The 16,404-nt window shown below is 45.6% G+C and overlaps 1 protein-coding gene across 5 annotated transcripts in view; it reads left to right on the top strand.

Moving 5' to 3' along the window:
- The window catches only part of igf1ra (insulin-like growth factor 1a receptor), a 311,540-nt gene that overhangs the window by 276,779 nt on the left and 18,357 nt on the right, over positions 1–16,404 (top strand). For all 5 annotated transcript variants that reach the window (XR_011889661.1, XM_072282801.1, XM_072282802.1 and 2 more), the window contains 5 exons: positions 577–806; positions 4,399–4,509; positions 6,475–6,634; positions 9,267–9,396; positions 12,333–12,467. Coding sequence is in view for 4 of the 5 variants with exons in the window: in XM_072282801.1 (XP_072138902.1) it covers positions 577–806; positions 4,399–4,509; positions 6,475–6,634; positions 9,267–9,396; positions 12,333–12,467 (766 nt within the window). In the remaining variant the exon portion in view is untranslated. The remainder of the gene's footprint in view (positions 1–576; positions 807–4,398; positions 4,510–6,474; positions 6,635–9,266; positions 9,397–12,332; positions 12,468–16,404) is intronic.

Here is a 16,404-nt window from a genome sequence, read left to right as displayed (position 1 = left end):
AACATCCCTCAAGCACAAGTTTTGGTCATCGTAAATTGTCCCGTGATTATACTAGGGAGAATTTGGTGGGCTGTGGCTGGTGCGGTTCGAAGGGCTGGAAAGGCCTGTTTTGCACTGTATCTCTAAATACGTAAATAAAATCCCGACCTTGAGCGCTGACCGTGTGGGGTTTGCAGGCCCTCCCTGTGACTGCATGGGTTTCCTCTCACATCATAAAGACATGAGGGTTGATGGGTTAATTGTTCTCAGTGTGCAGGTGACTGGTAGACTCTGGGAGCTGGGGGATGGTTCATGAGACTGTGGCAGGATAGGGAATAGGATTAATGCAGTATTCGTGGTTGATTCTTGGCCTGGATTAGGTGGGCTGAATGGCCTGTTTTCCTCCTCTATCTTTGACTACTTCCAGGCAGTACTTGGATAATTAGAATCCAGGGAAGGAGGTGGAGTTTGGGAAGTTGGATCACTCCGCAGGAGCTGGCTGGGCCTTTTCAGGATCACCTAGGTGGTTTGCCAGTGCTGAGCCAGCAGCTCCTCAGTTAGCACCATGTCTGAGTGCGGTTCCTCTGTTTGTCTCAGTGTACGTGCCGGACGAGTGGGAGGTTCCACGGGAGAAGATGACCATGTGCCGCGAGTTGGGCCAGGGCTCCTTCGGGATGGTGTACGAGGGGATCGCCAAGGGCGTGGTGAAGGGGGACACAGAGACAAGAGTGGCCATCAAAACGGTGAACGAGTCGGCCAGCATGCGCGAGCGCATCGAGTTCCTCAATGAGGCATCGGTGATGAAGGAGTTCAATTGCCATCACGTGGTAGGTGGAGCAGAGATCGTTCCCAAAGAGCTGGAGTGGTGCTTCTGTGTCACTGAAATGAGAGCTTTGAACAAAGTGTGAGGGCAAAGAGGATTTGTGGCTTTGAAATGGTGACATAGGACATAGAACATAGAATAGTACAGCACAGTACAGGCCCTTCAGCCCACAATGTTGTGCCGACCCTCAAACCCTGCCTCCCATATAAGCCCCCACCTTAGATTCCTCCATATACCTGTCTAGTAGTCTCTTAAACTTCACTAGTGTATCTGCCTCCATCACTGACTCAGGCAGTGCATTCCACACACCAACCACTCTCTGAGTAAAAAACCTTCCTCTAATATCCCCCTTGAACTTCCCACCCCTTACCTTAAAGCCATGTCCTCTTGTATTGAGCAGTGGTGCCCTGGGGAAGAGGCGCTGGCTATCCACTCTATCTATTCCTCTTATTATCTTGTACACCTCTATCATGTCTCCTCTCATCCTCCTTCTCTCCAAAGAGAAAAGCCCTAGCTCCCTTAATCACTGATCATAATGCATACTTTCTAAACCAGGCAGCATCCTGGTAAATCTCCTCTGTACCCTTTCCAATGCTTCCACATCCTTCCTATAGTGAGGTGACCAGAACTGGACACAGTACTCCAAGTGTGGCCTAACCAGAGTTTTATAGAGCTGCATCATTACATCACGACTCTTAAATTCTATCCCTCGACTTATGAAAGCTAACACCCCATAAGCTTTCTTAACTACCCTATCCACCTGTGAGGCAACTTTCAGGGATCTGTGACCGATTGTTCTGGTGCATGCAGTCCTGTGACTAACCTGTAACACAATACAGGGTGTGTGACTGTAACGTGGGACACAATACAGGGTGTGTGATTGTAACCTGGGACACAATACGGGGTGTGTGATTGTAACGTGGGACACAATACGGGGTGTGTGACTGTAACCTGGGACACCGTACAAGGTGTGTGACTGTAACCTGGGACACAATACAGGGTGTGTGACTGTAACCTGGGACACAATACAGGGTGTGTGACTGTAACCTGGGACACAGTACGGGGTGTGTGACTGTAACCTGGGACACAGTACAGGGTGTGTGACTGTAACGTGGGACACAGTACGGGGTGTGTGACTGTAACCTGGGACACAGTACAGGGTGTGTGACTGTAACGTGGGACACCGTACAAGGTGTGTGACTGTAACCTGGGACACTGTACAAGGTGTGTGACTATAACCTTGGACACAATACAGGGTCACACTGGTACATACAACATCTGTCACAAATCTATCACTGTCAGGTATGACATATCAGAAATCCGTAGTGGTTGAACATTGGGCTGTCTGGGGCTGTATACCCCACACTGCCTTAAAACTCAGCAGAACCCCGTTTCTTACACTCCCTTTGAACTCACAGTTTTCCAGCTCCCTCTGAACTTACTATGGCCCTGTCTCCTGCATACCTTTAAACCACCATTCTTTATGCAATGTATCCCTCCTATTTATGATCTTACTATGTAATGTCATGTAAAAGTAAATTGGAAGTGTGTTGACGTACACCCAATTGTCCAGAAAATCTGCCAGAACAACATCACCAAGTTCCTGAGGGTTCTGCTAAGCACTTAGTAAACCCTACAGGCACACTCTGAGCCTGTTACTGCCTTGAAACTCCACTCAGAGGAACATAGCCCTGGTGGGGTCAGTCTGAGCTCTCATTTCGGAAGAGACTTGACAACTTGAGCCAAAGCAAGATCACAAACGCACAACTCTTGGGTGGGTATTCCTGTACAGAATTCTTGAGGCTCGGTTGGAAAAGCATGGCATGGAGCTGTGTTCTGAGAGAGCATTTTGCTGTCAAAGTCAAATTTATTGTCATATGCACAAGTACAACATTTTGTATAGAATGTTATGAAGGGAATAGATTTTTCCACTGAGGTTGGGTGAGACTAGAACTAGAGGTCATAGGTTAAGGGTGAAAGGTGAAATATTTAAGGGGAACATGGGGGGGAGCTCCTTCACTCAGAGGGTGGTGCAAGTGTGGAATGAGCTGTGGCGGAAGTGGTGAATGCAGGTTCGATTGCAACATTTAAGAAATAAAATAAAGGCATCCGTTAGTCTTGCGAGACCATGGATCTGCGAGAGTGAAGTCTTCACTTTCCAGGGCGCAGGCCTGGGCAAGGTTGTATGGAAGACCGGCGGTTGCCCATGCTGCAATCTCCCCTCTCCATGACACCAATGTTGTCCAAGGGAAGGGCATTGGGACCCATACAGCTTGGCACCAGTGTTGTCACAGAGCAATGGGTGATTAAGTGCCTTGCTCAAGGACGCAACACACGTTGCCTCGGCTGGGGCTCAAATTTACGACCTTCAGGTTGCTAGTCCAATGCCTTAACCACTTGGCCACGTGCCCAGACAACATTTAAGAGAAGTTTGGTTAAGTACATGGATGAGAGGGGTGTGGAGGGCTATGGTCCAGGTGCAGGTTGATGGAACTAGGCAGAATAATAGTTTGGCAAGGAGTATATGAGCCAAAGCGCCTTTTTCTGTGACTCTTCATTTCTGTACAGCTGCACTGAAAAACTTGAAATCCTTGCAGTCACGCCACAGGCAGATAGCATTAAAGGCACAAACTTCCCAAGAAAGAACACAAACTATACAACAAAGAACACAGAAGCAGACTAAGTCTGTTGTGGCACAGAGTGGTCATAGAGTTGCTGTACTGAGGTAGTGAATAAGGTTGTGCAGGTTCGTTCAAAAACAGATGGTTGAAGAGAGGGATCATTCGGTTAAGGTAGACAAAATCAAGTGACACTGGTTGAGTTGGAGCAGTGTTTGTGAGCTTGTTTCATCTCAAGTTGCAAAGTCTCTTCTGAAATGAGACTTCAAACGTACGCCACCATGGCTGTGTTCCTCTGAATGAGATTTCAATGTTGAGAGTGTCCTGGGCCAGTGTTTTTACACACAACCATGCTTCCAAAACCAGATTCATCTCTAGGTAACGAACAAACTCTTCTCAGGCTTCCATCTGGGAAGAGGTATCAATTATAACCACCGTTTCGATGACAAACTCTGCCATCTTCTTCAGGGATGATGCCTTGGCAAGACTATTCTGGTGATATTTATACCCCTGTATTCCGTCTCTCCTGATTGGTTAGTCCTCATCCAATCAGGTTTCCATTCTCCCACCTTGTTTACAATCGAATTCCAAACCTGATTGGATGAAGGCTAACAAATCAGGAGAGACGGAATACAGGAATATAAATACTCCTGAAGAAGATGGCAGAGTTTGTCAATGAAACGTTGGTTATAATTGATATTTATACCTGGCTGGAAGCCCAAGAAGAGTTCATTAGTCACGTACACTGGGAAAGCACTAGATCCTTTTTTATCTCTGGGTGTTCTGTGAGAGATTATAGTGTACGGAATAGTTGGCCAGACTATAAAATTGGTTACAGTAATCAGCATAAAGCTTTAATGAAGTAACTCAACCCAAGGTACCTGAAGTAAATCCCAGTGACCATCACGGAATGGGGAAAGTTTGTCTTTCAATCTGTTAAACATCTGTCTTCACTAACTGGTCTCCTCGGTATCTCAGGTCCGCCTGCTTGGTGTGGTGTCCCAGGGGCAGCCCACCTTGGTGATCATGGAGCTGATGACACGCGGGGATCTGAAGAGCTACCTGCGTTCACTGCGGCCAGACGCAGAGGTGAGTCCCGTTAGATGGAGGAGCACGGTCTAGTCACTCGTGATATTGAGCCAACTTATTAGCCGCAGGACTGGTAAATTCAAAGGTTCATCTTATTATCATGCAGAACACAACTCTGAGATTTGTCTTCTCCAGATAGCCAAAGAATACAGAAACCCATAGAAGTAGTTGAAAGGAAGACATCAATTCCCCCCCCACAAATGAAAAGAAAAAGAAACAAAAACTTGCAAACCCGAAACACCCCCAACCCCTCCCTCGCACAGAAACTAACAGATGACCCAAGCCCCCAGCCAGCCAATCGGCAACAAGAAAGAATGGGCAAGAAGACGAAAACAGTACAGAATTGAAAGAGGCCAATATGAACTACAGTCCAATCCACAAATCTCAGAATTCCGATAACATCTCCAAGAGCATCGGGACCCAGCGGCCTCACCAAGGGAAGCAACTTGAACAAGCGATCCCACTGACAACAGCAGCTTGACTCAGTAGCCCCTCCGAGGGAAGCACCATGAACCAGAGCAAATTACATAATGGCCCAGAGCCTAACATGGTCAGATCTTAAAGGCAAGTTCCTGGATCCGATTAAAGAAAAACAGACCACCTGCAAGAGAAACTCGATTTGAGTAGTCTCGGTGGGAGAAAGGGAGGAAAGTTCAAAGTAAATTTATTATCAAAACACATATATGGTATGTCACCATATACAACCCTGAGATTCATTTTCTTGCAGGCATACTCATTAAATCCAGTAACCATAATAGAATCAATGAAAGACCGCACCAATTGTATGGACAAGCAGCGTGCAAAAGACAAAAGAAAGAAAAATAATGATAGTAATTAATAAATAAGCAATAGATATATGACATGAAGAGTCCTTGAAAGTGAGTCCATAGGTCTTGTAACAGTTATCATAATTCTAGCAAGCAGCACAATAACACAGTGGTTAGTGCACTGCTTTACAGGGCTAGTGATCCAGATTCAGTTCCTGCTACTGTCTGTAAGGAGTTTGTACATTCTCCCTGTGACCACATGGGTTTCCTCTGATTGCTCCGATTTCCTCCTGTATTCCAAAGACATATTGTGTACAGTTCTGGTCACCGAATTATAGGAAAGATGTCAATAAAATTGAGAGAGTACAGAGGGGGTTTACTAAAATGTTGTCTGGGTTTCATCTCCTAGTTACAGGGAAAGGTTGAACAAGTTAGGTCTTTATTCTTTGGAGCGTAGAAGGTTGAGAGGGGACTTGACAGAGATGTTTAAAATTATGCTTTTTCCATTGTGAGTGGGGGAGATTCAAACAAGAGGACATGAGTTGAGCGTTAAAGGGCAAAAGTTTGGGGGTAACATGAGGGGGAACTTCTTTACTCAGAGAGTGGTAGCTGTGTGGAACGAGCTTCCAGCAGAAGTGGTTGAGGCAGGTTCTATGTTGTCGTTTAAAGTTAAATTGGATAGATATATGGACAGGAAAGGAATGGAGGATTATGGGCTGAGTGCAGATCGGTGGGACTAGGTGAGAGTAAGAGTTCGGCGCGGACTAGAAGGGCCAAGATGGCCTGTTTCCGTGCTGTAATTGTTATATGATTATACGGATTAGTAAGGGTGAGTAAGTTGTGGGCTGTCTTGGCGCCGAAGCATAGTGACAATTGTGGGCTGCCCCCAGCACAAGTTCTAACTGTGTTCCTACCCAGCACATTTCACGGTAGGATTCGATGTTGGTGTCAAAAATAAAGTTAATCGATCTTTAGCAGCAGCATAGAAGCTGGTGGTACGTATGTGCTTTCAGTCTTTTGTATCTTCTGCCCGACTTGCAGAGAAAAGAGAATATCTGGAACAGGTGGAGCCTCTGATTATGTCGGCTGTTCTACTGAAGCAGCAAGAAGTATAGACAAGATTACAGAGGAAAGGTTGATTTGGTTTGATGAAACAGTAGGTTCAATGTCATTGTAATATGTTGTACACTTCTGACAGAATAATCCCGGCAAACCACCACCCACCCTGAAGAAGATGACCCAGATGGCAGGGGAGATTGCCGATGGCATGTCTTATCTGAATGCTAACAAGTTCGTTCACCGAGATCTGGCTGCTCGAAACTGTATGGTGGCAGAGGATTATACTGTAAAGATCGGAGGTAGGTTTTCTCATTACCTACCAGACCTTCAGTTAAGCTGGCATCATGGTTTAACAATTTGTTAGTGTGTGTGTGTGTGTGTGTGTGTGTGTTTGGTCTGCACTTTGGACAATTGGTTTTTCTATGCGATTAAGCACGTTCAGCTTTTATTTTAAGGAGCAGTTTCAGATCGGTTTGGGGTCACTTCCTATGCAGCCAGGAAGTAGTAAGTATAAAATCACATTGGCTGGCGGTAGGCCAGAGGTTAATGTTAGGAGCAAAAGAAGTTTCTAACCAAAGCTATCCTGTTGTTCTTCCAGCAGAAGCATTGCTTTTTTACTCCTTGTTCACTATATCATGCTATTGAGTCTGCAGTAAAATTAGGGAGCTAGGAGGCTATATCCTGACACTCATGTAATTTTTGTCTTTTTCTTTCTTTTCAAATCTTTTTATTGTGTATATATATATGAAAGATAACATGAGTACATCGAAGTAACAACACTTACAATGCCTCAAAAACAAAACCATCATCTTAAAGATTGAAAACAAAATTTTGTGATAACAAAAAAAACCTACTAAGCAGAAAAGTGAAAAAAAAAGAGAACCCATTAGGTGTACAACCCCGGAGCCATGTGTCATACAAAAAGCTTCTGAAAATAAACATCAAAACGCCAGCAAGAAAAGAAAATATACTACAAGAATTTACAATTAGATCGTGGAAAAATTGTATCAATTAACTCAAATGATAATAACAAGCAATTGAGCCCCATCTTCTCTCAAAATCAAATAAAGGTTCAAAGGTTCGACTTCTAATTTTCTCCAAACTAAGACATAGCATCACTTGAAAGAATCATTGTGACAAAGTGGGAGCTGATGTATCCTTCCACTTCAACAAAATGGCCCTCCTAGCTATCAATGTAACAAATGCAGTAACATGTTGGTCAGACACAGAAATACCATGAATATTTTGAGGGACTATTCCAAAAAGCACAGTTAATTTATTAGGTTGTAAATTAATTTTAAGTGCTTTAGAAATTGTAAAGTGCTTTAGGATTGGGAAAAGGAACTTAATTTGACTTTTATGACGGAGGATTGGATGCGGATATTGAAGTTGGTTAACTCTTCTTCAATTTGTGCTAGCCATTCATTGATTCAATTTAAAATTGTACATCGTTATCATTTGACAAAGGAGAGACTTCCTAAAATCTTTCCTAATGTTGATAGTCATTGTGATAGATGTAAAACTGAGATAGCTACACTGACACATATGTTTTGGTCTTGTTCTATATTGGAACAGTTCTGGAAGTTGGTTTTCTTATGTAATTTTTGAATGGACTTTGGTTGACTATTCAGTCGATGTTACAACATCTCAGTGAGGACTGTGCAGTGTTACACTGTAAATGCTCCATCACCTGCACTGTATTTAGATGCACCCCATCTCTCTCCTTCTTGGGCTGTTTTGTTGTATTCCCAATACTCTGGAATTGGTATGGGTGATAAGCATAGCGCTGGATCACCCCACATTAATTTCAGACTGTGTGTGTCTCTGTGACTGTTGATGCTGCTGTTAAAACTCACTCACTTTGCACAGTGATCTCCTGGAAACCAGAATCAAAATCAGGTTTAATATCACCGGCAAATGCCATGAAATTTGTCTTTGTGGCAGCAGTACAATGCAATATATGATTTAAAAAAACTATTACAGTAAGTGTGTGTGTGTATATCTACTGTAATTAAATACAATAAGTTAAATAAGTAGAATAGAAATAAAAAAGTAGTGAGGTTGTGTTCATTGTTCATTCAGAAATCATACGGCAGAGGGGAAGGAGCTGTTCCTAAACCACTGAGTGTGTACCTTCAAGCCCCTATACCTCCTTCCTGACTGTAGCAGTGAGAACAGGGCATGACCTGGGTGATGGGGGTCCTTAACGATGGATGCCGCTGTTTTGGGGCATCACTCCTTGAAGATGTCCTGGATACTACAGAGGTTCATGCCCAAGATGGAGCTGACTAAGTTTACAACTCTCTGCAGCTTATTTCGATCCTGTGCTGTAGCCCCTCTCTCCCCATTCCAGCCGGTGGTGTAGCGGTTAGAATGCTCTCCACACTACATCGTAGAAGTTTGCCAGTGTTTTTGGTGACATACCAAATATTCTCAAACTCCTAATGAAATATAGCTGTTTCCCAATCATGGGGAAATTTTCATGAGCATTCATCGGGCAAGTAAAAGATACGCAGTTGTAAAGAAAACCAAGTTAGTGCTTGAATTCTGCTAATTATCAGACATACTGAAATCTAGCAGTAATATAAATAAAAATTGCTATTGACTCAGGAGACTATGATCCAAGTTGTCCCGCAGGATAGAAATCCCGGTCCAGCTTGATATACACATTACGTTGTTGACAGAGAACTGGACAGTTGGAGGTGCTGTCTGTTGGATAAGACATTGACCAGTCTAAGTGATTTTCAGCACTGGCTATTCCCTGGGACAAGATGGCCACCAACAACGAGACACTGGGCTAGGCAGAATAAGTATCTCTCCCAGAGAGTCTTTACCCTGACTCACGGGATTAATTGAAGTCAATTAAAATGGCTACAGTCCGTATTCCATCTGAAGCAACATCATTCTGAGGTGCCTGTCCCTCTCTCACAGATTTTGGGATGACACGTGATATCTACGAGACGGATTATTACCGGAAAGGAGGGAAGGGGCTTCTGCCAGTCCGTTGGATGTCGCCAGAGTCCCTGAAGGATGGAGTTTTCACCACACACTCTGATGTCTGGTATGTTCTCACTTCGCTAACTACCAGTGTTCTCAATCACTGGTAAAATGATGGAAGGTGTCGGCAGCTTTTATTCACTTGTGACCTGCTCTCTGGCGCCCAGTGTACGTTTCAGCAGGACCACTTTGTTTCAGCTCTTGTCCAAAGAGCTTGAAGCCTAGAGGTGAAGGGTAACTGTTCCTGACATCAGGGCAGTCTTTGAATGTGGCATCGGGAAGTTCTGGTAAGATTATAGTAGGAATTGAGAAGAAAACTCTTCCAGGTACCTTTACATAAAGTCAAACGGTTGTGGTTATCAGAGGACCAATGTGCTCTGAAAGGTTTAACATATGAGGAGCTTTTGACGTACCTGGACCTGTAGTCAGCGGACTCAGAAAGGAGAGGGTGGGGTGAATCTCCAGCCTACCGGATATTAAGAGGCCTGGATTGAGTGGATGTGGAGAGGATGGGCACTATGGTGGTGTAGCAGTTGGTGCAAAGTTGTTACAGCTTGAGGGCTTCTGGAGTTGAGAGTTCAATTCCAGCACCGTTGTGTGCATCTTCCACGTGCAATGTGTGGGTGTTCCCTGGGTGCTCTGGCTTCCTTTCACAGTCCATAGACGTACCGGGTAGGTTAATTGTCGTTGTAAATTACCCCGTGATCAGGTTACAGTTACTCGGGGTTGTGGGCTTGTTGGAGCAGTCTGGTTTGAAGGGCTGGAATGGCCTAATCCACACTGTTTCCCCAAATAAATAAATGTATGTTTCCATTAGTTGAAATCAGAGGACACAGCCTTGGAATAAAAGGATGTTGTTTTAAAAACTGATTTGAGGAGGAGGATGTACCTGTGAAATCTGTTGCCACAGAGGGTGGGGGAGGCTGAGTCATTGGGTACATTTAAAGCAGAGACTGACAGGTCTATGACAGATAATGGAGTTAAGGGTGAGTTTTTAAAACGTACTCTACAATTCATAGATTTTAAATAAAGCTTCCTATACGCCTTCATCAAATTAGCTGGGACGATAAAAGTCTTCAGTAAAGGATTTTTACACCTTCCCTAGTGTTTTAATGATGAACTTTTATCTTCAAGATTTAGAGATGAGGCATTATATATCCTCAAATTGGAAACTCAGACCCCCTAACCATTATTAAGAAAGATAAAGATTTATGAAATTTTATGAGGACGTTCACTAGGATGTTGCCTGGGATGGAGTTTTTTTCATTCTAAGGGGAGACTGAATTACATTTACGTCGATGTGGCCGGGATTCGAAGGCTTGAGAAGTGGAGGCTGACCAGACCTTTCCCGGAGCAGGGGAGGAGGGACGGATGGGTGTATAATGTCATGAGGGATGTAGATAAGGGGGGGACAGTCACAGTCTGTTTCCCAGGGTTGGGGGCGTCTAATGCCCCAGAGGGCAGGGGCTTATGGTCAAAGGGGAAAGAATTAAGGTGCTAGATGAGGGGTTGGCTTTTTCACACAGAAGTTGGGGGGGGTGGTATATCGAATGAGCTGCCAACAGAAGTGTAGGGTGAGTACAATTACAGCATTTAGGGCACTTGGGCAGTTTATGGATAGAGGGAGATGGGTCAAGCAGGCAAGTGGGACTAGCTCAGGAAGTGTGGAAGAAAAACTACTTTAGAGACCAGATTTCAAGTAGTGAAGCCTTTATTCAGCATGGAGAGCTTGTAGCAGAGTACAAGGCTGTAAGTACAGAGAAATTTTGGCATATATTTATCCTGCTGAACAGGCAAATATACTTGACTACTGGCATGCAAGTTACGCAAGCAGATATACGTAATCAGGAGCAAGCAAGTATATCTGTGGCACAAGGTATTTTTAATCATAGTGACTAAATCGTATGAGTGATTGCTCCTCTTTCTGGCCATCTGCAGTCAGTGCTGCATCCTGACTATGAAAGACTATCTAAGCATAGGACATTGGGTTACAGAGTTCAAATAGAAAAGTGCAAGTTAGCTACTTAGTCCATAACCCTTTTGCTGACCCTCCTTCCAGAGGAAGGCACCTTGGTCAGTATGGACGAGTTGGGCTGAAGGTGCAAGATGCATTGCCTCACTGAGTTCTGGGGAGGGAGGTGTCAGAAATAGGCCAAGCGAATTTAAGGGTTGAGTGGAAGTTGGAGGCAAAGTTAATGAAATTGACAAGGTCAGGGTCTTACTACTTCATCCCTGAGTCTACTAATCCAACCTTGATCAGAACACCCTTGATCCTAGCGCCAGCGTGTTTTTCCCAACTTCCTGGGTCAATAAATATTTAGAGATTTAAGTGAGCTACAGCGCAGTAACAGGCTCTTTTGGCGCAAGGAGCCTGTGCCACTGAATTATGCCAAATTGAAACTAATTGCACCTTTGTTGAAGTCCCACTTATTTACAGAATTAAAAATGAGTATCTTGTTCTTGCTAGTCATACAAAAATCTGCAGTTTGATCAAGGTTCATTTCCATTCCAGGCAACGTCCTGGTGAACCTTCTCAGCACCCTGTCTAGTTGAATCACGCCCTTTCCAAAGCAGAATGACCTGAACAGCACATGGTACTCTGGCTGTGGCCAAACCTGTGTTTTATAAAGTTGTACCATAACCTTTGTGCTCTTGCATTCAATACGTGGGCTAATGAAGCCAGGTGTCCTGTATGTGGCCTTTGCCACTGTTTCTACCTGTGTTGGCTCTCCAGGTATCCTTGTACGTGTATACTGTGGTCCATGTTCCCTAATGCTCTGCAGGACTCTGCTGGAGATTATGAGTGCCTCTGTGTGGATTGCGGCCTCATGGGAATAGGCCCCCTGGCTCGACTAGTCTGTGCTGACCAACTGAGCCAGTCCCATTTACGGCTGTTTGGTCGCAGGGTTGAGGGCAGGGAAAAGCTCGAACCGCGATTGATGACCTCGTTGATGGCATTTTAGTAATTTGTTTTCTCCTTCGTACTGCTTGCTGCCGCAGGTCGTTTGGCGTAGTCCTGTGGGAGATCGCCACGCTGGCTGAGCAGCCCTATCAGGGCATGTCTAACGAGCAGGTGCTGCGCTTCGTAATGGAGGGCGGCTTACTGGAACGGCCGGAGTCTTGCCCCGACAGCTTGTAAGTTATAAATCATTGTTTGGAGTGGGGCTTTGTGGAGCCGGGGTAGTTCAACAGGCTATCCCACCTAGGGGGGCAGAAGAATTCCTGGGTTCCCGGTATAAGAGCCTGTCAGGTTGCAAAGCCCATCATCTCTGCCCCTCGCGTCATCTATCACCTCGGTGTTGCCTCCTCACCTTCCACACTTCAGCCTAGACCTCAGCCTCCCACTAATTCCATAAACACAAAGCAAGGCAGAAGCCGCATATCTGAAATAAAACCAGGCGGTTATCGGTATAAAAACCGAAAATCTGGAAATGCTCTGCAGCTCAGTCAGCAAATGTCGGGAGAGAGAGAGAAAAACAGTTAACATTTCGGGTTTGCAAACCCAGTTCTGATGAAGAGTGGCAAATGCTAGCGACTTCTCTCTCCACAGATGCTGCCTGACCTGCGAAGCGTTTCCAACATTTGTTTTTGTTTCATGTTTCCAGCAGCTGCAGTTTTTTTTGATTCTCAGGCTCTGGTGGAAATGCTCAGCATGTCAGGCAGCGTCCGGGGAGGGAGAAATGAGAGAAGACTTTTTACCAAAGCAGAATTCACCTCCGCATCTTTGCGCCCTCAGTGTCAGTACCTTGCCATGCTAAATTCCTTGCTTTGGGTGGAAGGTGTTCTCACTATCATGGCTAACCTTTGCAATGAAACTTGCTACTGCCTCCATTGTGGTGAGCTGGTGTCTGGTGCTCCCAGAGTTCTCAGTTAATCCAAATCCCCCTTCAAAAGCAGCTGAATCAGCACCGCTAAATAGTGACTCAAATTTGGAATTAATATGAGTAAAATATCTTATAGAGTCAAGAGGTTCTGGTGGAAAATCTTTTCTCAGAGACTGCAGTTCCAGCCCAGCCTGATGTACACATACAGTGGGCAGTGGTGGACATTAAACTGATTCAGCTGAGTGGGAGAACAGTAGTGAATATGAATCAAGTATTGAAAACTGTAGATTTAGATTATGAAGATACGTAGTCCCCTTTTATTGTCATTTAGTAATGCATGCATTAAGAAATAATACATTACCTCCTCCGTTGTGGTATCACAAAACACAGGACAGACCAAGACTGAAAAAACTAACAAAACCACATAATTATTACATATAGTTACAAACAGTGCAACAATACCATAACTTGATGAAGAAAGTCCATGAGCACAGTAAAGTTCAAAGTTTCTCAAATGTCCCACATCTCACGCAGACGGGAGAAGGAAGAAAATCTCTCCCTGCCATGCCAAACACAATCCGACTCTGAGTCATCTGAAAACTTCGAGCTCTGATCAGCTCTCTGACACTGAGTACTGAGCAGCATCTCTGCCGAAAGATTCGACCTCCTTCTCGGTCGCCAAAAGCAGACAAGGCCAGGGATTTTGAGGCCTACCCTCTGAAAGATTCCCGACCACACAGTAACAACAGCAGCGAACAGGCGTTTCAGAAATGTCTCCAGATGTTCCTCTGTGCTTTCACGTCCATTCTCCATCAAATCAGAATTGCCCACGAACCCTATTTAACAGATACGACATCATTTTTCACTGGATAGCTGCGCACGCGTGGCGCGTTGCCATCTTCTCCTCCCACAGATTGAGTGTGTGTGGAGAGGATATTTTCTATAGTGCTCGAGTCTAGGACCAGAGGGCACAGCCTCAGAATAGAGGTGTGTCCATTTAGAACAGAGATGAGGAGGAATTTCTATAGGCAAAGGGTGGTGAATTTGTGGAATTCATTGCCACAGGTGGCTGGGGAGGCCAAGCAGTATGGTATATTTAAGGCAGAGGTTGACAGGTTCCTGATTACTCCGTGCAGCAAAAGTTATGGACAGAGAGCAGAGAATGGGGCTGAGAGTTATGATGGAATGGTGGAGAAGACTTGATGGGCTGAATGGCCTAGTTCTGCTTATGGTTTGGGTGAAACCTATTGAGAAGGATTGGATTCAAAGTGCTTTGGGGATTGGGCCAGAGGTTCACTGCTAAATGGACAAGATGATTTCTCCAGCTCCTGGTCAGGAAGCAAAGACAGTGAACTTGCTGGTCATGGTGTTGGAGCGTGCTGCTGTGGATGACTGTTGTGCTGCTGGTATCTGCCATTGTAGACATGGTTCACAGTTGGAGAAGGGTTCATTTGACGCCCTCTGGTTTGCTGGCGGCCACTTCCCTGAAGGACGTGTGCTTCTCCTCTCCACTCCTCTTTCCCTCACCTCATGCAAACATTTTGTTTTCCTTAGTCTCCACTCTCTGCTCTCCTGAATTCTCCCTATGTGACTCTCATCCAAACCTCCCTCGGTTCTGGCTGTCACATTCCCGGGAATTTCCAGTAAGGAGTTTAACGACACTTACCAAACCTTGCACCAACTTTACTCTCTACTGTTAATTCTCACTCTCTCTTCTTCTAATAACTACTCTTTCCCCCCTGCATCCTCTCTCCTTTCCTCCTTCCCCCTCCCTCCCCATCTCTCCCCCTCTCCGTCATTCCCCCCTGCACCCCATTAACCTTACCACTTGCTCTCTCCACCACCCCTCCTTATCACCTGCCCCCTTTCCCCTGCCCTCTCCCCATCCCTCCCTCTCTCTTCCTTTTCCTCCCTACCCTTCCCTCTCCAGTAACCCTCTTCTATCCCCTGCCCTCTTCTATTCCACCTGCCCTCTCCTCCCCGCACCCTCTTTTACCCCACCCACTCTCTGATACTTTTTTCTCTTCCTGTGCCCCTAACCACCACTTTTCTCCTTCCCCCATTTCCGTGACCTCACTTTTCTCCAGTTGCCTCCCTTGTCCTCTTTCTCCCACTTACACCCCAGAAAGAAACTCGTGGCTGCTTTCCCTCTGGGGTCGGGGTGCAGAGTGAGACCAGGAGCAGTGATCCAGCAGCTCACTGCTCTTGTGTTTCCGCCACAAGCAAGCTTGTAGTGGGAAAATATTGGAATTTAATCTGACCATGTTGGCCGTCTTACAGAAAGTAGCAAATCAAATTCCTGCCTGTAAAATTGGCGAGCATATCAGCAATTACTGTCACTTGCAAAAACCCGCAATTAATCTGCAGCCGCTCTAAAATTAAATTGCTGTATCATCGAATGTATCATTCCAGATTTCCCAAAGGGCTGATGCCCTTTTAAGCCCGTGCTTTATCGTCCTGTCGTCCCAGCCTGCTGGAGTCGCCGGCTGGTGACGTTGTGCGTCGTTGCAACACTGACGCTGGCTTCTGCCCTGCCATCCCGGTTGATGTGTTTGGGCAACTGTATCTGGCCACATAGGTTGGCAGCAGGGGCGGCGTTAGAAGAATCTGCTTCATTCTCTCTCCCTCATGACCCACCCTCAACCTCCAGCTGTTTTACCGGTCACGGGAACCTCGCTGCCTTTGTTTGTCCCTCTTGCTGAGGCCGGAGATGGCCTTTATTCAGTGCCTGTTTTCCAGTGTAAAACATTTCCTCTTTGACTCTGAGCCCCCACTGGCTCCTTGAGTGGCGGGGACTTGCGTCGTGGGTGAGAGATGCGAGTTTTCCTTTAGTGGTTGTTTCCTGGTCAGTGGGGTGGTGAGGGAGGGGGAAGGATGAGTGTCAGGTCACAGCCTGCGTGTTTTGCTGCCTCATGCTGGCATGTGATTGGTTCTTGCATACCTTCCCTTAATGAGTCTCTTGTGGAGTCCTGTTGGTGTTAGCCTTACGTAGCGTGGAGATTAATTTCAGAGCTCGGGGTATGGCAGTGCATACCGATCTCGCATGGTGCAATAAAGGTCGCAGGAGAGAACTTACTGTTGGCTGGTGTCCACCTCTGAGGAGCTGTGTTTCCTCAACTCCGCTCTCCTGACTCCCAGCTCATCTGGAAGATTTAACTTGTCCTTGAATCACTTGTCGAGGCTCAGCTGAATATGGGGAGCATCACTCCTGCCCATCATTACACTGTTTGATCTGGCGGGCAGTAGCT

Source organism: Mobula birostris, chromosome 18 (assembly GCF_030028105.1).
Source record: "Mobula birostris isolate sMobBir1 chromosome 18, sMobBir1.hap1, whole genome shotgun sequence".
Classification (NCBI taxonomy): Eukaryota; Metazoa; Chordata; class Chondrichthyes; order Myliobatiformes; family Myliobatidae; genus Mobula; species Mobula birostris.
Note: the sequence above shows the minus strand (reverse complement) of the source record. Positions and strands in the feature narration are given on the sequence as shown.